Here is a 26,997-nt window from a genome sequence, read left to right on the forward strand (position 1 = left end):
CAGACCCTGGTCTGCTTGGCTCTACTGTCTGTTCTAAATGCCGTTATGGCTTGAAGGTGCAGGTGATGTTGAGTTTGAGAGTATTCTCTTTGAGAGGGCGCAAATATTGAATGGAGTGTCAACAGTGCACCAAGTGATGTGTGAGGTCCACTGAAAAGGAGCCTGCTTTACTTGTGTTCAGCTGGGGCTTCTGCCTCCAGCACTGCACCAAGGCCGTTCTTGTCAGGAAGCTGTCACATCCATGGCGCTCAGTGCAGTAGCCCAGTCTCACTTGCGGGGTCTGATGCAGCTGATCAGCCCTTCTCCTTAAAACTTGTTCCCCTCCGCTGGTTTTCCAGACACTGTACTCTTCCCACTCCCTTTGCTGGTCCTCTGACATCTTTCTAATCTCTACACATTCAAGGCCTCGGGGATTAACCCTCAGACCTCTTCTCTTTCTACATCCCATCTCTTGGGGTTCTTATTTAGTCTCATGGCTTAAAATACCATCTATATAGTTATGAATCCCAAATTTATGTCTCTAGCCTGGACCTCTCCATCAGAGTTTATCCTTCCATATCCAACAGCATCCTCTACATCAACACTTAGATGCCTAGAAGGTGGTTCAGCCGCAGCATATCCAAAACCAAGCTCCATCTGCAGCTCCATCGCCCCCACCCCCACCTGCCCTTCCAGCCCATCTTGCTCAGCTAAGACAGGGCAGCCCATCCAAATGGTTCCTCAAGTCAGAAACCTTGGAGCCATTCTCTCTTTGCATCCTGTATTCCGTCGGTCAACAGACCCCATTGGCTCTGCCTTCCAAGTATCCCAGAGCTGACCTCCTCCCTTGTGATCTATGTCACCCACTTCTCTTGCCTGGATTACTTTAGTTCTACTTCTCTCCTTTCTTCCTCCTTTGCCTCCTCCCACTTCATCCTCAACATAGGGACTAGAGTGATCTCATTACTGTAATTCAGATTATGGGTATGTCCTTATACTGATCTATGAAATCTGTGGTCTGACCCCTACGCCTTACCTCTCTGATCTTCCCCTTCTTTTCCCTGCACTGACTCTGCTCTCCCACACTGATGTCCTCATTTTCAAGCCATTTGTGTTTCCTCTTTAGGGTTTTGCAACTTGCTCTTCCTCTGCCTGAAACATTCTTCCCCTGGACATCTTCACGGTTCAATCCCTCACTGCCTTCAGAGCTTTACTCACAATGAACCCTCAACATTTGGGGAATTGCAATACCTCAATCCTTCCTGCCTCTCTTGCCTGCTCTAATTTTCCTTATGGCACTTGCATCCATTCAACATTATTTTGCATACTTATGTCCCAGGAGGGTAGGATTTTGTAAATTTTGTTTCCTGCTCTCTTCCCAGTACCTAGAACAAGGCCTTGCCTATAGTAGGTGCTCAATAAATATCTGTGGAATGAATTTATCTGCCAAATGTTTGGTTATTATTACAATGTGCAAAGAGCAGTGCTTAGAATTGGGAGGGACACGAAAATAAATTATGTGTGTATAATACTCTCAGAGTGTTCCCGATAGCATGACAGAAAAGACATGTGCCTCACATCTACTTTATAATCATTATTTAAGTGCCATTCTGATTGTTGTTGTTCAGTTGCTAAGTCATGTCCAAGTCTTTGCAGCCCCATGGCCTGTAGCATTCCAGGCTCCTCTGTCCTCCACTAGCTCCCAGAGTTTGCTCAAATTCATGTCCATTGAGTTGGTGATGCTGTCTAAGTGTCTTACTGCCTTATCCTCCATTGTCCCCTTCTCCTTTTCCCTTCAGCCTTTCCCACCATCAGGGTCTTTTTCAATGACTTGGCTCTTCGCGTGAGGTGGCCTAAGTATTGGGGCTTCAGATTCAGCATCAGTCCTTCCAAAGAATATTCAGGGTTGATTTCCTTTAGGATTGACTGGTTTGATCTCTTTGCAGATCAAAGGACTCTCAAGAGTCTTCTCCAGCACCATAATTCGAAAGCATCAATTCTTCAACACTCAGTGTTCTTTATGGTCCAACTCTCACATCCGTACACGATTACTGGAAAAACCATAGCCTTGACTAGATGGACCTTTGCCAGCAAAGTGGTGTCTCTGCTTTTTAATACACTGTCTAGATTTGTCACAGCTTTCCTTCTGAGGAGTGAACATCTTTTAAAACTTCATGGCTGCAGTCACCTTCCAAAGTGATTTTAGAGCCCAAGAAAAGAAAATTTGTCACTGTTTCCACTTTTCCTTCTTCTATTTATGAAGTGATGGGGCTGGATGCCATGATCTTTGCTTTTTGAATGCTGAGTTTTAAGCCAGCTTTTTCACTCTCTTCTTTCACCCTCATTAAGAGGCTCTTTAGTTCCTCTTCACTTCTAGCCATCCTGATATGAGACTTTAAAAGAGACCTTACCCTGCCAGCTGTTCTAGAAGGAAGTGGTTTCAGGCACTACAGTGATCTTAAGCTGGGAGTGGGGTTTAGATGGGGACAGAGGAGCATTCTAGGTGTGGACACCCACATGCACAGAGGTGGGAGCTTTCAGACTCGGTGTACAGAATGAGTCACTTGGTTTGCGGTATCACTTTGTCTGTTTCTAAGCTTCCCGTTTGTGAGGTGTTGTGTCTCCTTGGAGAGGTCCTGAATACTTTGCCTCAGGTCCACCCAAAGCATAGAAACTCAATGCTTGAGATCTGATTGACTAAGTTTACACTGGTCCATTTTGACTTTGCCCATCCATTCTGTGGACTTGATCTGGATGCCAGCCTCTCTGTGTAGTAATTTACATGTCTCTTAAGTCCTGGCCTGAATTGTTCGTGTTGTACTTGAGTGTTACTTGAGTGTCCCACAGGATGCCATGGGCACAGTTATAAACCTAGTCAGCCTTTTAGTGGGAAGGAGAGAGATTCTGAAATATTCTGAGTGCTCACTGCTATTTTCTGCATGTCTCCTTTCTTAATCCCCTATTTTACTGCAAAGTAAAAATCATTTGTGTAGGCTGCCACTGGATCACAGGTAGGGCCAGGCTTTGGTTCACGGAGAGAAGAGCTTAGAGGTTACCAAGGCCTGTGTTTCCCAAGCTTGATGCTTATCAGAGTCATCAGGGGAGCTTTCTTTTCAAAATACTTTATTTATTTTTTTATTGGAATATTTGCTTTCTATGTTAGTCTCTGCTGTATAGCAAAGTGAACGAGCTATGTGTATACATATATCCCCTCTTCTTTTGGATTTCCTTCACATTTAGGTCACTACAGAGCACTGAGTAGAGTTCACTGTCTATTTTGTATGTAGTAGTCTCCCGATCCATCCCACCCATCCCAGGGGAGCTTTCTAAAGCTGCTTCAGTCACATTGCCAGATAAAGGGTGCAAGAATCAACATTAATAAACACAAGGAGACTATAATCTGGAGGAGGAATGGCACCCTCCATCAGCCTCTGCTGATTCAGATCTCGAATATCTTCCAACGCATCTCATTCTGGTTTTGAACAGTTCTTCTTGATAATAACTCAATCCTCTTTTCCTTGAACTGTTGTTCCAGTGATGGAGCCCCTGAACCCACTGTCCTAAGCCTCCTTACCCTGCCTTTCACCCTGGCAGACGTTTACTGAATGCCTGATGTGGGCATGGTTCCCTTATCTCTTTTCCCTCAAAATCCCTCTTCCATTTTGATTGCCCTTCTCTTATCCCAAGAAACAGTTATTCAACTGATCCATAGTCCTACTGAGGATTTGGACACAGCCTGAGCCAAGATTTGCCTTTGTATCGCACACCTCTGTTTGTTTTCCCTTTAAAGAATGTGTACAAAAGGATACGGTCGACCGGATCTTTAAGTGGTATGTGCAACTTAGTGACGAGAACCACATAATGTCCCACTACAATTTGTATGTCAGTTACATATCATTCCTTTTCCATTAATTAAAGGCAGAACCCTGCAACTGTCTACCAAGTAATACTTTATTATCCTAGAATGGTTTTTGGAATGTTACTTTGAAGTGATGAAAAAAAAAAAACTTTTCATTTAAAGTATTTTGGGGCTTCCCTGATGGTCCAGTGGTTAAGAATCCACCTTGCAGTACAGGGGATGTGAGTTCGATCCCTGGTCCGAGAAGATCCCGCATGCTGCAGAGCAACTAAGCCTGTGCACCGCAGCTTCTGCAGCCCGCCTGCCCTGGAACCCATGCTCTGCAACAGAAACCGCCACAGTGAGAAGACCATGCACTGCAACTAGAGAGGAGGCCCTGCTTGACATGACTAGAGAAAAGCCCCTGCAGCAGTGAAGACCCAGCACAGCAAAAAATAAATATTTTACATTTGATTAAGTTGCATTGGCCTCTCCTCACTCTGAAATGACTAACCCCTTTACTTAGTAGGAGGCTGGCTACTCTGCTTTATTTCAGACAGCAAGAGTTGCCAGACATTTCAGACAGTTCTGGCATTTGTTAACCTGATAAAATATCTGCCTTGGCGAATTGCAAGATGTAAAAGATGCTCTTATATAATTTGTTCCATAATTGAAAACCCTGTTTCATTTAATTAAGCTCCTTGGCAGTAAATATTTTCTGTTCTTTAACATCTCAGTGAGTCAAGGGAAAATCCTCTTGTTTAAGCTCTGATGCTCATTGAATTTAATTATTGACATGGAATTTAAAGGTGAAATAGAGCCAGTTCATAAATATAACAATTGATCCAAGAGGTTCTCTGTCTGGGTTGAATCATTCAACAAAGGCAAGAGTTATAAAAAGAATATATGCCCACTTTCCCTTTGGACTAGCTTTACTTACATACCTAGAGCAGTTACTATTTATAGCCTCTCTTATATAACCTGCCTGATTATCTTATCTCCAATTCTGGGTCAATTTCAAGAGAAAATTAAGTACCCATGCAATTATATGGGTTCCTCGTTAACTTGAATCATTTAGAAAATGTGTTTAATGGTAAAGTTTTAGGCCTGAGCATTTTATTTGGGAGAGGGCTTCAATTTATTCACTGGCAATAAAAAGGTCACTGTGTGTGTATGTGAATTGGATACCATCCTCTGTATGGGCAGGGGATGAAGTTACAAGAATAAGGGAAGCACTGTCCCGCCTTCCTAGAGCTCCAAGTTTGCTGGTGGAAACAGCAGGTATACATTTTGGTGGGTTTTAACATGCTAGTGACTATGGGGAGATGAAATCTGCCAAGGACCACAGAGTGCAGGCAACCAGAGAATGGGAGACTCCAGATGCTAACACAGTGTCCGGTCATGGGCAGTGATTGGCCTGAATGGGTTGCACCCATCTCCTCATGTGCACTGAGTACCAAGGGGAGAAGACTGAGACCCTCTGGCCTGGTCACTGTCTGGGCAGAAGAACCTGTCTCAGGGAGTGGAGAAACGGGATTCTCCCATCCCGTGCCATAGACCCTGAGAACTGTCATCCTCGTAGACCCTCCCTTTCTAAGTAGGAGTAACAACGGGACTTTCCGCAGGGAATCATCACAGTATACTGTCGTTATGCCTGCTGAATACTAGCTGGATTGCTTCAAGCAGCCTAGAGGCTGGCAAAGACTTATGGTCCTGGGGGCAACTGGGCCATCATAAATCTTCATCCCTGCTTGCCTTTATAACACTGGAGTTAGCTTGCTAGAGCAAAGACCAACTGGGACTCAGAATAAATCATTCAGGCAGTCACTCAACAGATAATTATGGAGTGGCCACTAGGTGTGAGGCCTTCTGGTCCCTTTTTCATTTATGTCAATATTTAGCAGAGTAGGAGCAAGACATTGGATTCTTGAATCTGTTTCTGTTCTAAGGACTTTAAAAAAAATTTGATAAGGTGCACTGAGGGGAGAGGCTTCAAGATTGGTCTCTGCACATGCAGGTGTCTTCCATGGCCAGGGCAAATGCCAGGGCGTGGGTGTTGAGATGCACAGCATGGATCAGGCTTAATGATGTATGGCATTTGTTAGTATTTATGCAGAAAAGAGGGGGCTTCCTTGGTGGTGCAGTGGTAAAGAATCCACCTGCCACTGCAGGAGATGTGGGTTCGACCCCTGGGTTGGGAAGAGAACCCCTGGAGGAGGAAATGGCAACCCACTCCAGTATCCTTACCTGGAGAATCCCATGGACAGAAGAGCTCAGCAGGCTACAGTTCTTGGGGTCACAAAGAGTTGAACATGACTGAGTGACTGAGCACACCAGGTGGCTTTGAATATATCATCCTCAGTCAAAATTGTTCCCTGCTCATGAGAAAATAAGTGAAGCCCTGGGGAAAGATTTGAGCATTCAGTAGCTTTCTGAGAATAAAATCAGAGTAAGTGTGAGAAATTTGTCCCCCTTGTTATTTATCACCGTTTTTTTTCCTTCGAAAAATAAATCTGTCGTTCAGTCAATTCTTTCGTTAAAATTAAAGTATGGAGCCCCTACTCCTTTTCCATCTGCCACTATTTGTGATCTCCAATGAGTGTCTGTCCTAGGAGCAGAAGTCACAGATGGACGTGAGGCAGCAACCTACTGCCTCAATAGCGGAAGTTTGCTTTGTGGCTGAATCAGAATAACAGAATCAGAATTTTGAGAATTACTGGAATTGTGTGTGACTCACCTAGGGTCTAAGTCCCAGAGCTGTTACTATAAAGGGGAAACTACATAATCAGGGCTGGCAGCATTTATGGAAGACAGATGAAAATTCCCAGGTTTCAGGAAGGCCTGGGTGCCCTCCCCTCCCCTCCCAACGGCACCACGTAAACCCAGTAACCCTCCACTCGCCACCCACTAAGCCTTGAACTTCTCTGCTTGCTTCACCCCTTTAGTTCCCCGACAGGTAACCTGGGGGAATTACTCAGCTGCAGAGGGTTACAAGGATCATCAGCTGGACTTGCCTTCCTCCGGCCATGCACAAGTGGAGGGTGGGGAGGTATCTTTGTGGGAGAAAGTCAGGAGTGCAGCCCAGGCTGAGACCTCAGCCCCACCTGAGATTTTAATCTGGACCCGCTGTGGGTTCAACTCAGGTGAAGACCGCTTTCTGCTTCCTGTTGTTTGTCTAGGAAGTTGCACTCTGGACCTCTTCTCACCAGCACTCGCTTCTAGAGGCTGCTCCAGCAGTGTCTCAGGAGGGCACTTGGCTTGCATGTAAAAGGCACCGAGTGTTTGAGTTGCATTTGATGTTTACCGCGTCCCCAGAATCTGTGAAATTAGGGAGAAGGGGGCCCCAAAGTTAAAGGGCTGCTTTGTAGGTTGGCAAATTGCTGAATTCCAGGCTGTTATGGGATGACTCTCCAATGTGGTGGCAATCTGCCTGTGACATCTGTCCCCTGATTGATTGCTGTGGTCAGTGAAGAGGAGGATGTGGGCTGGATCCTGCTCTGGCTGCACTGTTGCCAGATGACCTCTGACCCCTGGGGGGTGCTGCTCCTCGGGTAAGGGCTGTGTGATGGCTCGGGTCCCCTGCCACAGCTTCCTTCATCCTGGGCATTTGACTGAGCGTGCATCAGTGTGTGTGCAAGAGCTGCACAATTCCAAAAGCTAAGGAAGATTTTGTTTTTTATGGGAGGGGAGATTCATTTTCAATATAGGGTTACCAGCGGGAGATGAGGAACACTCAGATGATGTCTTCACTGAGGGTGCCGCGGAAAGCAAAGTTGAGCAACAGCAGAGGGATGGTGGCCTTGGACCTGGAGACAACCTCCTGGGCCAGATTTGGTAGGGACAGTGTGGCCGCACTCACTCAGCTGAGCCTCAATGCCCGGCCAAGCAGCAGTGTGCCTTGGGCCATGGCCATCTGCCTCCATCAGCATCATCTCTGCATGGGTGTGGGTCTCCTGTCTTATTGATGGTTGTTTTCAGTACCCAGCGCCTGGTCAGCCCCTGGCAGGCAGTCAGTGCAGAATGAAGGTTCTATGAGGGCTGTGGAAATCAGTGATCGTGCACAAGGAATGGCTTTTATCTGTTTTGTTGTCACTGTCTTAGGAGACACACAGAACCTCCTGAGGCAGGGTTTGCAAGCTTTTGTTGTTGTTGTTAGTTGCTCCGTCGTGTCCACCTCTTTACCACTCCATAGACTGTAACCTGCCAGACTCCTCTGTCCATGGGATTCTCCAGGCAAGAATACTGACTGGAGTGGGTTGCCATTTCCTTCTCCAGGGGATCTTCCTGACCCAGGAATTGAACCCCAGTCTTCTACACTTCAGGCAGATCTTTACCATTGAGCCCCTGTAGAAGGGAAACCCTGCAACCTTTCAGTTCAGTTCAGTCGCTCAGTCGTGTCCGACTCTGCGACCCCATGAATCGCAGCACGCCAGGCCTCCCTGTCCATCACCAACTCCCGGAGTTCACTCAGACTCACATCCATCGAGTCAGTGATGCCATCCAGCCATCTCATCCTCTGTTGTCCCCTTCTCCTCCTGTCCCCAATCCCTCCCAGCATCAGAGTCTTTTCCAATGAGTCAACTCTTTGCATGAGGTGGCCAAAGTACTGGAGTTTCAGCTTTAGCATCATTCCTTCCAAAGAAATCCCAGGGCTGATCTCCTTCAGAATGGACTGGTTGGATCTCCTTGCAGTCCAAGGGACTCTCAAGAGTCTTCTCCAACACCACAGTTCAAAAGCATCAATTCTTCGGCGCTCAGCTTTCTTCACAGTCCAACTCTCACATCCATACATGACCACAGGAAAAACCATAGAGTTGACTAGACGGACCTTTTTTGGCAAAGTAATGTCTCTGCTTTTTAATATGCTATCTAGGTTGGTCATAACTTTTCTTCCAAGGAGTAAGTGTCTTTTAATTTCATAGCTGCAATCACCATCTGCAGTGATTTTGGAGCCCAAAAAATAAAGTCTGGCACTGTTTCCACTGTTTCCCCATCTATTTCCCATGAAGTGATGGGACCAGATGCCATGATCTTCATTTTCTGAATGTTGAGCTTTAAGCCAAATTTTTTACTCTCCACTTTTACTTTCATCAAGAGACTTTTTAGTTCCTCTTCACTTTCTGCCATAAGGGTGGTGTCATCTGCATATCTGAGGTTATTGATGTTTCTCCCAGCAATCTTGATTCCAGCTTGTGCTTCTTCCAGCCCAGCGTTTCTCATGATGTACTCTGCATATAAGTTAAATAAGCAGGGTGACAATATACAGCCTTGATGGACTCCTTTTCCTATTTGAAACCAGTCTGTTGTTCCATGTCCAGTTCTAACTGTTGCTTCCTGACCTGACTATAGGTTTCTCAAGAGGCAGGTCAAGTGGTCTGGTATTCCCATCTCTTTTAGAATTTTCCACAGTTTATTGTGATGCACACAGTCAAAGGCTTTGGCATAGTCAATAAAACAGAAATAGATGTTTTTCTGGAACTCTCTTGCTTTTTCCATGATCCAGCGGATGTTGGCAATTGGATCTCTGGTTCCTCTGCCTTTTCTAAAACCAGCTTGAACATCTGGAAGTTCACGATTCACATATTGCTGAAGCCTGGCTTGTAGAATTTTGAGCATTACTTTACTAGCATGTGAGATGAATGCAATTGTGTGGTAGTTTGAGCATTCTTTGGCATTGCTGCAAGCTTTAACTGACTTTAAATCCCCTGGGCTCCGGTTCCCTGTGGGGGTCCTGAGTTCCTCCCTATGTGTCAGGGTCCAGTGACCCTGAGGGGGTTTCCCAGGAATCTGCATCTTCACAAGGGGTTTCTCAGGCAGGTATTCTATGAATCCTCACTTGAGAAAGAGCCCTTCAAGCTTCTAGCTGGGAAGTGCCCTGGAAAAATCTCTCGGGACTTCCCTGGCAGTCCAGTGGTGGACTGGACTCTGAACTTCCACTGAAGGGGGCATGAGTTCGATCCCTGGTGGGAGAACTAAGATTCCACATGCTGTGCAGTGTAGCCAAAAAAGTATTAAATTTTTTAAAAAGTGAAAAATCTCTCCAAGTGGGGAATCAAGACTTGGAGAAGGGAGTTCTGGCCCTTGGCCTGCTTTCATCTTGAGCCTGCGGTTTCCCAAACTTTGATATCTTGTGCTGCCCTGCATTGAGCCCCTGAGGCATACTTTAAAATTCTCTCCAAGTGCACTTTAAATTTTCAATGACATTGTTGAAAGCAGTTGACATTTTAAAAATTGAGTGCTTTTATAGGAGAACAATAATAAAAAATTACTGGACATAGATTAAAAAAAAACAAAAACAGTTAAGTGTCCAAACATCAGATCTTAAAGAAATTCGATATTAGCCCTGGGAGACTAGGCAATACCTCACAGCCACCCCTATGGCATCAAGGTTATAATTACTTGTTTCTATGAAACAGATGCTTTTTTTTTTTTCTCTGTAACCTTGAACCCTTCTCTACCCAAGTCTCCAGACTTAAGCTTATCTTTTGCACTGTAAGGAAATCCATCCTGTACCAGCTTCCAGCCTGGGGGAGATAATTAGCTTAGACTTGGAAAGTGGTTAAAGTGCAGCTTCAGGAGACACTTAAGCCCTAGAATTGATAGACTTGGTGATGATTTGATGGTGGGGACAGAGGGGGAGGAGGCTTCAGGGGCAAGGCTTCTCTGAAGCCTCCTTCAGGGGCAAGGCAGTCACATTGCCTGCTCAGAGCAAGCCCTCATTAAATGCAAATTATTACGGTAATTGTTTACAATGCAGCTCTCTCTCCCTTTGGTCTGCTCAGTCCTCACAGAAGCTCTGGTTAAATGACTTGAGGGGTGAAGCGGAGGCTGGCCTCTTCCTTCAGCCTGGCAGCTGACCCATGGCAGTCGGGACCTTCTGCTGTTGTTCACTCACTCAGTCGTGTCCGACTCTTTGCGACCCCATGGACTGCAGCACGCCAGGCTTCCCTGTCCTTCACTGTCTCCTGGAGCTTGCTCAAACTCAGGTCCATTGAGTCGGTGATGCCATCCAACCATCTCGTCTTCTGTCGCCCCCTTTTCCTCCTGCCTTCCATCTTTCCCTGCATCAGGATGTTTTACACTTCCATACGTTATAATAAGGGTTCTCAAGGCTATAAGCGAGAGGGTCAGCCTGTCACATTGCCATGTGCTGTCAACGCAGCAACCGTACTCATCTTTTAAAATTATAAGCACGTTTTAAAATTGAAGTTTAGTTGACATCCTTTATGTTTCAGGTGTACAACATAATGATTTGATATATATACTGAAAAATGATCACCAAAATAAGCCTAACATCCATCACCAAACATAGTTAGCAGAATTTTCTTCTTGAGATGAGAATTTCTAAATTTAGCAGCTTTCAAATAAGCAATACAGTTTGCTAACTGTAGTCACTATGCACTGACATTAAATCCCCATGACTTATTTATTCCATTACTGGAAGTTTCCAAGTTTTGACTCCTTCCCCCCATTTTATCCCCCTCACCCCACCCCAGCCAATCACCCATCTATTCTCTGTATCTGATAGTCATTTTTTAAAAAATCGATAGGCTTTACTTTTAGAACAGCTTTATACTAGTTGAAAAACTGACCAGAAATTACAGAGCTCCCCTACACCCCCTCACCAACTCCACCCCACCCAGTTTTCCCTATTATTAATGCAGTTGTGCTTATTGCAGGTGATGAGTCACTATTGACACATTATTATTAACTGAAGTCCATGGTTTCCATTAGGGTTCAATGTGTGTACATTCTATGGGATTTGACAGTAATGGCATGGATCCACCATGACAGTTTCAGAATGATTTCTCTGCTCCCAAAATGCCTGTGCTCAGACACTCATCCCTCCTTTCCTGTGAGCCTTTGATACCCACTGGTCTTTTTACATGTCTCCATGGCTTTTCCAGAATGTCCTATAGTTGGAGTCTTTTCAGATGGGCTTCTTTCACTTAGCATGAAGGTTCCTCCATGTCTTCTCATGACTTGGTAGCTCATTTCACCAAGTCTTTCAAATTCCATCTGCACCATGCCTACCGGTCTGCACCTGGAGGTCTCCATATGAGAATCACAGTTTTTTTTCGGTGCCTGGCCTCTCTTCCAAGTGGCATTTTCACATCGTTTTCTTCATCTTGCTCTTTTGTGCACCTTCAGTCCTGGAGACATTTGGCCATAGCTGATTTAGGAACCTTCCCAAGATAGGAACTGGAAAATGATTGGATTCAGTGTTTGTGTTCAGGAAATAAGACACCACAGTGACTCTATATTCCCACTGAACGATTCAGTGAAAGTTTTGGTAGCATGGGAGAACTGCCTTTTCTCTAAGAATGGGGTTGTACCAGACTTAGAGTTATTAATGCCTTTGTAACACCCTGTGGGTAAATTGAGCATTTCTAGCCAAAAGAGTTTGGCTTGGCACCTAAGTAGTTTTGTTGCAAGGGGGAGTGTATGCCATCTTGCATCAGAAGACAGCTCTGGCCAAATCACTGAAAATGAGAAATGGGACACAGAGAAGTATGACTTCCTAGAGACAGGCTGTGCGGCTGTGACCTCTTGCTCTCTTTGGACACCACCAGCTCTGTTCTCGGAGAAGGCAATGGCACCCCACTCCAGTACTTTTGCTTAGAAAATCCCATGGACGGTGGAGTCTGGTAGGCTGCAGTCCATGGGGTTGCTAGAATCGGACACAACTGAGCGACTTCACTTTCACTTTTCACTTTCATGCGTTGGAGAAGGAAGTGGCAACCCACTCCAGTGTTCTTGCCTGAAGAATCCCGGGAACGGGGAAGCCTGGCGGGCTGCCGTCTATGGGGTTGCACAGAGTCGGACACGACTAAAGCAACTTAGCAGCAGCAGCAGCAGCAGCAGCAGCTCTGTTCTAGAACACTTCTTGATTCTTCCCCAGCATCCTCAGTCATTGCCTGCAGTCCAGGACCAATTTGAGGTCATTGCTGAGTGGCCTTGCTCACAGTTTGCAGCTGCCCGGTCCCTGGTGTCTTTTTATGGTGTCCTAATGTCTGGGTCTTCCACCTCCCTCAGGACCCGCTTACGTGTGGTCTTCCTCGTGATATAGGTGCTGCCATGGAGAGTGAGGGTCAGAGGTGAGGCATTGCTGTCGATCAGCACAGGGGCATGAGAATGGTGGCCGTCCACCTGCTGTATCTGGAGCCTTTAGGACATCCTGTCCTCACCATCCTCAGGTGTGGCACAGCTGAGAAGGTTGTCCCTGCCATCTCTGCATCTGCCTCAGCCATCGCTAGTTTCAAATCCCTATTAGGAGACATCTCCTCCTCCCTCTTCTTGTCACTTTGATACTGTTAGCAGCCAGCCATGCATCTTTAATGTTCACATGCAGAAATGTGGATCCAAGTGTTATTGTTTTGAGAAAGCTTTGCATCTGGAGATTTTTGCTTATATTTCCTTTCTTTTTTCTTCCTTTGAGTCCTTGTGCTTTTGAACAAGTTGGTAATGTGTTAGGTCTTCACTTGCCCTTTCCAGGCATCAGGAATGAAGGATTCCTTGGAAGACACTTTCACATTGAACTTTATTTTTTTAAGAGAAATCCAGCTATCAGAAGCACCAGGTCAACTGAGCATTTTCTGAGGTCATGTTATCATCTGTTAGTTTGCGCTACCCAGCCGGGCACCTTCAGGCCAGTGTCTTATTCAACCCTGAGGATTATGGATGTGGGGGACCCGGGTCGGGAGATGAATTATCTTGCCTGATTTGCAGATTGTCCTTACAGTCTGCAAGGACAGGGACAGAATTTAAACCTAGGCCTGTCTCTCTCCAAACTCGGTGCCCTGTGCCACTTCCTGCCGCCTGCTGGAGGGGTCTCATCTGTGCTGAGAAGCAGGGCCAGCTGGGCCTGTGTGGAAAGAGGCAGCTTTTGAGCCCTGGTCACCCAGATCCCCCTGGTGTCCTATCATCACCACTGAGACCGAGGATGGGACACATAGTGTCATTTCTGGCCTGACTCAGCCCTTTTTTAAAACCGTGTCTGGAGAGCTACATTATCTCTCCAAGGACAATCTTCTGTTAAAACGAAGTGTTAAATGTTTTAGGGAGGGCAGAGATTTGGGGGTGGGGAAGACCAGCTCCTAAAAGGGGAGGGAAGGGAACTGGGGTGCAACCCCTCGGCTGACTCCACACTGACTTGCTGCTTTCCCGGGCAGCTCCTGGTATCTAGGTCGCCTCTGGCCTGGGCACCAGGTGTCCTGCGTTGCCAGTGGCTCACACCCACCCTCACACCCACCCAAGCTCAGTAGGGTTTCTTTATGCATGCACCTAGAAAAGCACTCAGGCTCAGCCCACCTTGTTAACCCATGCAGCTGCTCGTTCAGGCTCAGCCCACTTTGTTAACCCATGCAGCTGCTTGTATAGAAGTTCGCCCCTTGAGATTTGGATGAAAGGTGAAAGTGTTAGTCACTCAGTCATATCCGACTCTTTGCCACCCCATGGACTGTAGCCCGCCAGGCTCCTCTGTCCTTGGGATTCTCCAGGCAAGAATACTGGAGTGGGTTGCCATTTTCTTCTCCAGGGGATCTTCCCTGTCCAGGGAACGAACCCAGGTCTCCTGCATTGCAGGCAGATTCGTTACTGTCTGAGCCACCAGGGAAACCCCTTTATCACCATTTGTGTATATCGTACTTAGGTGTTTATTGTCTGTCTTCCCCATCAGGGTTCAGTCTCCTAGAGAGCAAGTATTTCTGTCCATAATTCATTCTCTAACCCCGGCATCTAGAAAGTTTTGGCAAATAGCAGGTCCTCAGTAAATATTATGGCTGTCACATGGATTTGCCTGGGGTGTTTAGATCCCAGTGTAAATGTGCCTAGATCTGGAGTATCCTCATGTGACCAGTAGTGTGAATCTTTATATCTCTGGGCTGGCATTTGTTTTGTGTTGTTTTTTAATTATTATTATTATTTTTTGGCCACCTTGTGCAGCATGTGGGATCTTAGTTCCCTGATCAAGAATGGAGCCTGTGCCCCTCTCAGTGGAACTTGTTGTTGTTCAGTCGCTCAGTCATATCCGACTCTTCCCAACCCCCTGGACTGCAGCACACTAGGCTTCCCTGTCCCTCACTGTCCCTATCCCTGGAGTTGGCCCACACTAGGCTTCCCTATCCCTCACTGTCCCTATCCCTGGAGTTGGCCCACACTAGGCTTCCCTATCCCTCACTATCCCTATCCCTGGAGTTGGCCCAAGTTCATGTCCATTGAATTGGGGATGCCATCCAACTGTCTCTGCCCTCTTCTCCTTCTGCCTTCAATCTTTCCCAGCATCAGGGTCTTTTCCAAGGAGTCAGCTGTCAGGTGGCCAAAACATTGGAACTTCAGCTTTAGCATCAATCCTTCCAAAGAGTATTCAAGGTTGATTTCCTTTAGGATTAACTGGTTTTATCTCCTAGCTTTCCAGGGGACTCTCAAAAGTCTTCTCCAGCACCACAATTTGAAAGTATCATTTCTTCAGTGCTCAGCCTTTTTTATGGTCCAGCTGTCACGTTCGTATATGACTACTGGAAAGACCGGAAGTGCAGAGACTTAACCACTGGACCACCAGGTTTTGTATTATTGATTGGGCTTCCCTGGTGGCTCAGATGGTGAAGAATCCGCCTGCAATGCAGGAGACCTAGGTTCGATCCCTAGATGGGGAAAATCCCCTGGAGGAGGGCATGGCAACCCATGCCAGTATTCTTGCCTGGAGAATCCCCATGGACAGAGGAACCTGGTGGGCTACAGTCCACGGGGCCACAAAGAGTCAGACATGACTGAGTGACTATGAACAGAACAGGGTGACAGTTCTCAACTGGGTTGCTGGGACGCAAAGATGTATCTCAAATGATTTATTCAATGATAATAGTGAAAGTACCAAATAAAGCTGGTGAACTATGAGAAAGTTAAAATATATTCTAGGTGTTGTGAAGTAACGTCAGTCTTGCTCACTGGTATCACAGTGTTTCCTTGAGCAGGACGAGAGGGAGACACGCTGCATTTGGCACTGGGGATGGGGTATGCCCTGTGGCTTTCCTGCTCTCTCCTGCAACCACTGTGTGTACGCGCTGACACCCCAGAAATGAACCTTAGCTGTGGGGAGTGCAGGGTAGAGGGACGTCTGACCTGGGAGGCAAGGAGAGCAGCCTCTCTGCTTATTATTTAAATCATCCCTTAGCTTTATCACAGGGTGAAGCCCAGTCAGGCTGTTCTAATCTTTTTAAAGGAGGAGTTTGATGGATTTTGCTGTTTGGCTTGGAGCAAGCTTCAGCCTTTGAAGGTTATTTAACTTTCAAAACAAGAATTGGGAGATTGGGATTGACATATATACACTCTCGATACTATGTATAAAATAGATGACTAATGAGAACCTACTGTATAGAACAGGGAACTGGATTCAGTGCTCAGTGGTGACCTAATGGGAAGGCAATCCAAGAAAAGGAGGGGATGTAAACAAACAAACTCAAAAAAGCAAAAACCAAGCGTGTATTAGATATGTGCTAGTGACATGGGATCGCACCATTTGTCGGTATTGAATCTGGAATGGTGTATGCTCGTTTAACCCTTTGAATTCTATTACAGGACTCTCCTACCCCAGCTCCGCTAAAGTGCCTGGCAGATGTGGGCCCATCAGGGACTGGATCTGGTGTCCATATTAAAAAGAGGCTCATCTCTCCTTTCACTCAGCTTTCCAGCTCTTTACGCCTCCCCACTCAGTCTTGATTCCTTCCCAGTTCTTCACGCCCCCCTCCTCAATCCTGATCCTTGTACGCCCTCTGGCCTCCATGGTCCAGAGCGACAGATGACTCTCTTAGTTCATTTGTTTCACTGGAGCACTTCTTCCTGGAATGGGAGGTAAACACATTAAGATATAAAACCTGATGTGTCATAAAATGTCCGTGATTTTTCCCTATCTCTCAGTTGACAGTCTGGGGGGATGTAGGCGTCCAGGTTAGAAGTCGTTTCGCCTTAGGATCTTGGCATGTTTGTTCTCTTGGCTTCCAGCTCACAGCACTGTTGCTGGGAAGGCTGATGACATTGATTTTCTGTCCTTGTGTGTGTGACCTGTTTTCCTTCTGAAAGCTTCCCAGATCTCCGCTTCATCTCCAGTCTTCCGATATTTCACAGTGATGTGCCTTAGGGTATGCTGGGCTCCTTTTTAAGTAGAAAAATTTCTTATAAATTCCAGGGCTTTAAAGGTTTACTATGATTGATTTAAAGGTTTAATATGATAATATTTAGATATAAGCTGCTTAAAACCAAGCATAAACTTTTTATGCTTATGGTTTCCTCTGACTACAAAATCAAAATTGCAAATTAAACATAAAGTACCCAACCAACTCAAATGTACAATGTGAATTGACTGAGATGGCTGATGTCATTCTTTCTGTAAGAGGAATTAGGCACAGTTGGCTTCCCTGGTGGCTCAAATGGTAAAGAACCTGCCTGCAATGCAGGAGACATGGGTTTGATCCCTGGGTCAGGAAGATTCCCTGGAGAAGGGAATGGCTACCCACTCCAGTATTCTTGCCTGGAGAATTCCATGGACAGAGGAGCCTGGTGGGCTGCAGTCCATTGGGTCACAAAGAGTCTGACACAGCTGAGCCGCCAACACAACAGCAAGGCACAGTGTGGGCAGCACAGTCTTTTGAGTGGTGGTTTGGGGCTTCACTTGGTGTGAAAGAGTCAGTATTAAATCTACCTGTTGGTTTTTTTCTCATTAGGCCATTAACGTAATTCTACTTGATGATAAACACAGAGCCGGATCTAGTTATGGGATGGTCATCCAGACAATTCTTAGAATAAATGTACTTCCTTACAGAAATGGTTTTGGGTTCTCATTAATGAAAACATGAAATGTAACTATTTTCAGAGAAAATAATAACACTCACATAGTCCCCGGGAGTGGGGACCTTCTTTGGTTTTTCCTCCTCCAGTTTCCCTGTAAGCCTGTGGAGGGGAGCTCTGGGGAGTGTGGGTATCAGAATAGGCGAGTGCCCACCCGACCCCACTGCCCAGGTTTCTCCTTTGCTGGCACCGTACTCACAACACTCTAATCTCACGGTCCTTATTTTGGGACGGAGACTGCGGAGAACAATGAGCCGCTGTCTCTTTCGGGAAGCCCTTCAGCTGTGTGGTGGAGCTCAAAAACCATCCTTCGTTGATGCTTGAGGGTTTTCAAGTTTCAACTTGAAAGTTTCAAGTTTCAACTTGAAAGTTTCAACTTGAAAGTTTCAACTTGAAAGTTTCAAGTTTCAAGTTTCAACTGCTTGAGGGTTTTCAAGCTGCTTTAGCATCTTCGTTCCTGCAGCCTTCCCTGTTGTGGAGGGAGGCGAGCATTTGTACTTTTTAACAGCTGACACCACACTTGCTGGGGTTCATGGTGTAAAATTTCTGGTTAGCAGTGTATGAGTGTGTGTGTTTTCCCCACAGGCCATCTGTATTTCAGGAACACAATACGAGGTTGCATCACTGTGTCCTGGTGGGTGAGCTGGGGTGTTCGCAGGCCCCACGGAGTCCTGCCTGCATGGGGAAGTGGCAGCGTGGGGGTCCCCCTTTTGCTTAGGGATGGGGCTGCTGGAGATAGCTGCCCTCTGAACTGCCTTTTGGTTTGTGAGGTGTCTTCAGGGTCCGAGACGTGCTCTCTTTGCGTGTTTCTTCAAAACTTCGCAGGCTTGGGACTTCCCTGGTGGTCCAGTGGCTGAGATCCTGAGCTACCAATCCAGGGACCTCAGGTTTGATCCCTGATTAGGGAACTAGATCCCACATGCTGCAACTAAAGATCCTACATGCTACAACAAAGACCTGGCCCAGCACCAAATAATAAAATAAATTAAAAAAAAAAAAAAGAAATTGTAAGCAAAACAAAACAAAAAACTTCTCAGGCAGGAAACCTGCATCTTCTCTTTCCCTCTTCCAACTTCCAGTCCATCTCCAAATTCCATCTCTTTCCCCTTCCTATTTATCACTGTTGAAATCTTTCCATTCTTGCCTCAACTGGCATCCAGGCCGTTACCTCCCACGGGTGAGTGCAGCAGCCTCTCAGCAGCACCCCCACCCCCTACCCTGGGCCCCTGGGCCGGGACTGTGCAGCTGGGCCAGTTCTCCCTACATTATTCCCCACCCTTGCTCTGGAGCCCTCCATTACTACAGTCTGCAGGGAAAGGCTGGCAACATGAAGGGGATGGATTTTGTTTGTCTTTCACAGTATTTTGAGGACTTGTAAGCCAACTGGAAAAAAAAATCGGGATATTTTAATATTAAAAAATCCATCTTTTCAACTTTTCTGAAAACTCGGAAAATCTGGCAGCACTGAGCATTTGTTCCTAAAAGGTTACAGTAGTCGGGAATGGAGGATTTGGGTTGTTTCTTTTTTCACTGCTTTTCCATGGGGCATGTTTTCTCTTGTTTGTTGCATTCATACTCCATACTCCCACCCGCCTCAGCTCTCATTTCTGGCTTCCACAGGCATTAGTATTAATATTTGCAGCCCAGAGCAGTCTGACTCCCAGGCCAAGAGCTTTCTGTACCCTGTATTTAGAACAATTCTTGTATTTTGCCTCCTATGTACCATCCTGTCTCTTTTGAGTGCTCTCTGTCCCCTTCTCAGTTCGGTTCAGTTCAGTCGCTCAGTCGTGTCTGACTCTTTGCGACCCCATGAATTGCAGCACGCCAGGCCTCCCTGTCCATCACCAACTCCCGGAGTTCACCCAAACTCATGTCCATCGAGTCAGTGATGCCATCCAGCCATCTCACCCTCTGTCGTCCCCTTCTCCTCCTGCCCCCAATCCCTCCCAGCATCAGGGTCTTTTCCAATGAGTCAACTCTTCACGTGAGGTGGCCAAAGTACTGGAGTTTCAGCTTTAGCATCAGTCCTTCCAGTGAACACCCAGAACTGATCTCCTTTAGGATAGACTGGTTGGATCTCCTTGCAGTCCAAGGGACTCTCAAGAGTCTTCTCCAACACCACAGTTCAAAAGCATCAATTCTTCTGCGCTCAGGTTTCCTCACAGTCCAACTCTCACATCCATACGTGACCACTGGAAAAACCATAGCCTTGACTAGATGGAACTTGTTGGCAAAGTAACGTCTCTGCTTTTTAATATGCTATCTAGGTTGGTCATAACTTTGTTCCAAGGAGTAAGTGTCTTTTAATGTCATGGCTGCAATCACCATCTGCAGTGATTTTGGAGCCCAAAAAAATAAAGTCTGACACTGTTTTCACTGTTTCCCCATCTATTTGCCATGAAGATATGGGACCAGATGCCATGATCTTAGTTTTCTGAATGTTGAGCTTTAAGCCAACTTTTTCACTCTCCTCTAAGCCTGGCCAAATCCTGCCATTCTACAAGGCCAGCTTCTCCTCTGTGAAACCCTCCCTCCCTGCCCCAGGTGAAAATGTTCCCGTTCCTTCATCATAAAGCATTTTGGTTTGTCTGTCCTTTAGTGCCTCTGGATATCATTTTGTTTTTGTGTGTTGGCTGCCTCTCTAGGGCAGGGCCTCACAGGGTTGACACACAGAGCCTCACGCATGGTGAATGCTCAGTGGATACTTTCTTAGCCAGAAGGATGCACACACATGATCAAGGGCCTCATTCTGTGGGTACCAACAGGAAGATTTCAGACTCAGTGGGGGATGATGTTAGCTGGTGATTTACCCAGCCACTCTGAAGAGGTTGTTTCATATTTTGTCACCTGAGCCTCTGTTGGCAGATCTATTTTTAGTGTAGGGAAATCCCCCCGAACACAACTAAATTCTGGCAAACTAGAGTATGTCATGGGTGGAGTTTCCTCCTTGTAAGTGACTTGATCTGTCCCCAAGGTTATTCACTGATACTGCTTTATACAGAAGATAGAGCTCAAGAGAACATCCATTGAGAGCTCTATGTCCACACTCCTCATTAAAATGATTAAACACCAAATATACGCCGGATTCTACGCTAGATGCTAGATCTGTTTTTTCTTCCCACGTGTACCTCCATGGCCCCATCTCTCCATCCTCCCTGGGGCTTTGGTTTTAGTGCCACCAGCCTTCAGAATCCACCCTGCTCTGTGCTCCACGCTCTGCGCTGGTCCACACGTTTAGCCTGACCTCCTCCTGGCTTCTGAGAGAAGCGGGTGGAGGTCCTGAGAAGCTCATCGGTTGGTACAAAATGCTGATACCTAGTGATTCGGTATAATTACTAAACGAGTAAATACTTGGTCTGCATAAACCTTCCCACTTAGAAAGCCAGACACAGGATTTCTCAGCCGTATGCCCTTGGGGCATGAGGGTGACCTTGGGATGCTGGCTGTTTTCTTTATTGCTGTCAAGCTCCTTTAGGAGGGGAAGGGGCTTTGCTTTGTCTGGGCCAGAGGGTGAGTGGACCCTAGGGCCATGGTGTGCAGTGAAATGAAAGACCCCATGTCACTTGCCATGTGTGGTAGCTGAGCCCTGAAATGTGGCTAAGGTGACCAGGGAACCAGATTTTGAATTCTATTTCATCTTAGATAGTTTAAACATAAATACCACATGTGGTGGCCATGTTGGATGGCCCAGACCTCAAGGGTGGCGGAAATGGGTCATACGAGGTCAGAACCTTTGGAGAGCCCGGTACAGTTGTGGTGAGAGGACACCTAATTGCAGACGCTGCCGTGTAGGCGAGACTCTGCCGCTGTGCAAGTAAAAGCTTGTTTGACCAAATTTGGCCTCAAAGCTGAACGATATTTGCGGGGAAACCTGTGCTGTGCTGTGCTGACGAGGGCATTGTTCATTTATTCTTTTATTTCCTTTCAGAAGAGCAGACACGGAGCTCCCCTCAGCTGTAATTACTTGAACGAGTTTCTATATCCTGTTTCCTCTACTTGATTTCATTAAACTGTGACATAAATGCATACTTTGCACCCAAAGCGTGTCTAATCACTGAACCCAAATGACTGCTTTGAGAGAGGAGTCAGGGAACTTTCGGGCGAGGCTGTATAGACTGTTACACAGATTGAAACTTGTGAGGTTGTCGCTTTTGCTTGGTTTTTCTTGAATAGTGTCAGCTGAAACGGGCTCTGGGTGTTTTGCCCTTACATGGTGGTTATTAAAGCCGTGCTGAGCTGCAGGCATAGGTGAATTAATCTTGTGCCACATTTGCTAGAATATCCGCACTGTGTGTGCCATGGCTTCAGTATTCATTGGCCCCAGGGAGGGTCCGTGTGTTCAGGCGTCATTTATTCCACACTGCGGCTTCCCAGCTGCAAGCTGTGTTCATGGGCTGCCAGTTGTTCCGTCATCTAGTGAGTTTCTTTGTTGGTGTGTCAGTTCCTTTCACTGTGGAAAGTCTAGCAGCCCTTTGAGAGCCACACTGCTTTTTGTGGCTCCCCAAATGGCTCCCCTATCCACCCACAGTCTTCCTTTCAACCACAATTTCAAATATACACAATATAAGAAGTCAGCACAGGCAGCACTGGAGCAAGAAAATACCAGTGTGAAAGGTAGATGATGAGCAGGGAGACTGGCACCCCCACAGGGAAGCGTCAATGTGGTCTTCCCCAGCATCCTGACTGAGTGGAGTGCAGCCTTGGGGTCCTCCGGCATCCTCCCCCAGTGGAGGCCACGTCTGTCCCCATCTCTGCTCTGCCCTTTGTTCAGTTGCTCAGTCGTGTCCGAATCTTTGCGACCCCATGAACTGCAGCACGCCAGGCTTCCCCGTCCTTCACCATCTTCCAGAGTTTACTCAAACTCATGTCCATTGAGTCAGTGATGCCATCCAACCATCTCATCCTCTGTTGCCCCCTTCTCCTCTTGCCTTTGATCTTTCCCAGCATCAGGGTCTTTTCCAAGCAGTCTGTTCTCTTCACAACAGGTAGCCAAAGTAGTGGAGTTTCAGCTTCAGCATCAGTCCTTCCAATGAATATTTAGGACTGATTTCCTTTAGGATGGACTGGTTTGATCTCTGTGCAATCCAAGGGACTCTCAAGAGTCTTCTCCAGCACCACAGTTCTAAAGCCCTGGGGAGGGCTTAAAAATGGTATCTCATTTGAAAGAGTGGCTCTGTACCAGCCTGAGAGACAGACTGGCTGGATAAAAGTGTGGGCTGGATGGCTTCCAGGAGGGAAAAAGCACAGCTGCCCAGCCAGCTCTAAGTGGAGCACAGTACTGCTGTGTTCATTGCCTCATGTAGACTGAGTCTTAGGGCCTGTAAAGTACTGTCAAATATTCCTATAGGCAGATACACACCTCCAACCCTGTACTGCTTTTCTGATGTCCTGGAAGGCCAGGTGCTTATGTTTTAATTTTATTCCTATCCCTACTTTCCAGCAAGAATCATTCTTCTCCAGTTCTGAGGTCATTTGACTTCTCTAAGGAGACTTGCTTTCTCCTTCCCATTTTTGTTTAGTATTATTAAAAAATTTAAAAGAGATTTTAACTTTAATAAAACTAACGTCTTAGACTTGCCCCTCAATTTTGGGTTCAGTTTTCCTTCTGCTTTATCTGAACCTTTCAATATCGACTTCATATCTTATAATAGTAAAAAAAAAACACAATAGTCAGCACCCCTATTTACAAGGAATTACAAGGATTTCCCTGGTGGCCCAGACGGTAAAGCATCTGCCTACAATGTGGGAGTCCTGGGTTCAATCCCTGAGTTGGGAAGATCCCCTGGAGAGGGCAATGGCACCCCACTCCAGTACTCTTGCCTGGAGAATCCCATGGATGGAGGATCCTGGTGGGCTACAGTCCATGGGGTTGCAAAGAGTCGGAGACGACTGAGCGATTTCTTTTTTTTTTTTTTTTTTTTTGAGCGATTTCATTTTCACTGTTTACAAGGGTTTGAAGAGCTCTGTGTCAGGAACAGGGATACAGACAGCAATAAACATTTTCTTATTATTTCACAGTGGCATATTATCTGCCTCTGTTTCCTCAAAACACTTGGGTCCTCACTTTCGTGTAGGAGCAGGAAAAAGAATGGTTGAGCACCGTTACCTAGTAAACGCGCTTTGCTAGAAAGGAAATTCTCAGAAAGTCAGCCTTGCCTCTGAGGACCAGACAATGCAGCTGGCACAGAGTATCAAAGCCCAGGTGGACACACAGGTGTCTACGCGCAGGTTTCTCTCTGACTTCTGTAAATACTCCTCGCCATCCCTGAGGCTGGGACGAGTTGGCATGCAGGTGACTCCTCATGGGAAGGGGAAGTGCAAAATTAAAGCACTCTTCTAAATGCGCTCTTTCTCTCTGCTGTCTCAGACCGAGACGTGGGGAATATCAGGTAACAGAGAGGAGAGGTAGCCGGGATCGACAGGGCGCTGGAGGTCAGATTCCAGATCAGGCGGTCTATCACTGCAAGGCCGCTGGACTTCCTCGCCCTGTTATGGACGGGATGTCTTTGGCTGCAGGAATATTAAACTTGATTCACAATAATAGGGCTCTACTGGAATGTCGGTGGGCTTCAGAGGTGACATTTCTAGAACCCTCTTTTCTTACTTCTCCCCAGTCTGCCCACCATGAGTCAGACTCTCCCTTCACAGTTGCACAATGGTTGCAGCAGTTTCTAGGTAACGGGCTGCCTCAGCCCACTCTCCAGCCAGGGTTCTGCTGTTGAAAGAGCATCTTTTCCCAAAGCCCCCACTAGTCTGAGTTGAGTCTGTAACTGGGGCTGGGGTGACAATGACCCAAGAGCCCTGGCTCAGAAACCCCTGGTGGACTCAGGTTTTTCCAGACCCAGAGCTAGGAAGGGAGATGCAGATCCATGTGCCCCCGTACCACCCCCCCGAAAACAGATGAAGTAGTCACCAAGGGAAGTATAGATGTTGGGTGGGAAACTGCAAGTCACACTACTCTTCCTATAATTGAACAACCCCCCATTAAAAACTCAGGCAATTTCCTCTCAGAAAGTGGAAAATCACTGTTGAGGTAGCATTAGTATCTACGCTTTGTGACGAATGTCTCCTTTGCTCCTACTCCTCCCTCTGTTCCTTTTCCCTCCTTCCCCTTCCCACCTCTTCTTCCTTTTTCTTCTCTTTCCTCCTTTCTGTCCCCTACGTCCCCTTCTTCTTTCCCTCCTCTTCCTCTTAGTCTCTTCCCTGTGCCCCCACCCCCGTTAATTGTCAACACATCTATATGACTCAACAACATTGGTTTGATACAGTGCAGTATCTTACTAAATAGAATGTGTCCATATTTGTCCCCCAGGAAGAAGAAATGCCAGATGTGGAAATTGACATTGATGATCTTCTTGATGCAGACAGTGAAGAAGAGAGGGCTTTAAAATTACGAGTAAGTAGTATTCAAAATCTAGATCCTTTGATGAATGCTTGAATCCACTTGGGTCTCCGGAGTATGGCTCTCACTGATCGTGCCCTGAGGTGGTATTGGTACCAGCACTTGGGCAATGGCAGTTTGCAGAGGGAATCGATAAGATGCTGAGTATTCACCCACATAAACTGCATAGGGCTTCCCTGGTGGCTCAGAGGTTAAAGCATCTGCCTCCAATGCGGGAGACCCGTGTTCGATCCCTGGGTCAGGAAGATCCCCTGGAGAAGGAAATGGCAACCCACTCTAGTATTCTTGCCTGGAGAATCCCATGGACAGAGGAGCCTGGCAGGCTACAGTCCACGGGGTCACAAAGAGACGGACACGACTGAACGACTTCACTTCACTTCACTTCACTTCAAACTGCATATCTGGAGATAAAACAGCCCAAAGGACTTGACTATAGTTAAATCTTACAACACCTTAGGGATATGAGTTTCTTCAGCTCCAACTTCTTGGGAGAAGGATGGTTCTGCCTCCAGAAATCCATTTGCCAAAGAAGGAAGGCATGTCCCACAATTGAATGAGAAGGAGAGGGGCTGAGCTAGAACTGGAATACCTAAGCCCAGGATTCTGGTCTTGCAGTTGTGGATTATACCATTCATGAAATTCATTTCTAAATAAGATTGTTTACAACATAATTCTAATAAAATATCTTTTATCGGTTCATGCTCACCTAATACAATAGATATTGAGATTCCCCCATTTCCTTTGTCCAGAGCAAAAAAATACTCATTTCCCTTTCCATGGGAAGTCAAATCTATCAATTTTAAAATCTGCATTTGGGAGTTTCTAAAACCAATTAACCTTTGACCTGCCATGGTTCTCACTGTTCATTGATAATTACTGTTGATGGCTGTTAGTTATCACAGAAGACAAATGATCACTAGGGGCAAGTAAAGGACACATTTGAATGTTAATGTGTTTAGTGTGTTAATAATTACTGGTGTCCCTTGAGTGGTGAACAGTCTCAGTTTAATGTGGTAGAGCCAGGCTCTCATGTCTTGTTGGTAAATTAGTTGGGAGATGATAGCATCCTGGTTATGAAAGTTACAAAAAGCAAAACAAAAACAAACAAAAACCCCCAGGCACCAGTTCTATAGAAAATGTAATGACATAAAGTGTTTTTATCAAAAATGTAATTACTTGAAAGAAGCTTTAACTGCCATCAGGTCACCCTGTCTGGTTCCCAGGGAAGGATAACCAAAGCTTGCAGAGGTGAGACAAGCTGCTTTGTGGCTGAATCACAGCCAGGCTGTGATTGTCACCATCTCTCACAGGCTGTCTCAACTTAAGTGTAGCCAGCTTATTATGAACCACATATGCAGCCCGGAGGACAGATGTGTATGCGTGTGTTCTGAAGAGTGCAAATGAAAGGTACAACTTTGCATCTTCAGAGGGCTAACAGATACTGAAATACAGTGTGATTCTTGGTAGTCAGTATGAAATATTGATTTACCCTGTTAAGAATAATGTTATAAAAATGAAATGATTTCACTTAAATGATGTTGAATTTTAAAATAAAACTTCTGTGTATTTTCTTCTAGGAAGCTCTTGTAGACTGCTACAAACCAACAGAGGTAAGCAAATCACTTTCCCTAAATGTCAAGTTTGAGCTGTTGTTTTTTTTTTTTTAATTAAATCAATTTCTCTATTTTAAAAGCAGAACCACAATAAGTGGTCTTGATTATGTATACACTAAGTAGCCATTATATCCATAAGTGAAGTGCATGTGTTTGAATAACACTGACTTCCTTATTTGTAAGCCTAAACGTGTCTGATTCTGGAAGACTTAAAGCTAATAGAATTGGGTGTGTTGCATGCTTTTATATCATATAAAAGCCAAACTTCAAAGGAAATTATAAGAAGGTTTGGAATCATTTTAGTAAAAATTTTAGATTTATGACTG

The 26,997-nt window shown here is 45.9% G+C and overlaps 2 protein-coding genes across 2 annotated transcripts in view; one reads left to right on the forward strand and one right to left on the reverse strand.

The window, feature by feature from the left end:
• Positions 1-26,997, reverse strand: part of LOC129620148 (UL16-binding protein 3-like) — a 280,018-nt gene that overhangs the window by 113,015 nt on the left and 140,006 nt on the right.
• Positions 1-26,997, forward strand: part of PPP1R14C (protein phosphatase 1 regulatory inhibitor subunit 14C) — an 88,181-nt gene that overhangs the window by 39,969 nt on the left and 21,215 nt on the right. The window contains exons 2-3 of the mRNA XM_055535952.1: positions 24,969-25,052; positions 26,636-26,668. Coding sequence (XP_055391927.1) covers positions 24,969-25,052; positions 26,636-26,668 — 117 coding nt within the window. The remainder of the gene's footprint in view (positions 1-24,968; positions 25,053-26,635; positions 26,669-26,997) is intronic.

This window comes from Bubalus kerabau, chromosome 9, assembly GCF_029407905.1.
Source record: "Bubalus kerabau isolate K-KA32 ecotype Philippines breed swamp buffalo chromosome 9, PCC_UOA_SB_1v2, whole genome shotgun sequence".
In the NCBI taxonomy this organism is placed as follows: Eukaryota; Metazoa; Chordata; class Mammalia; order Artiodactyla; family Bovidae; genus Bubalus; species Bubalus kerabau.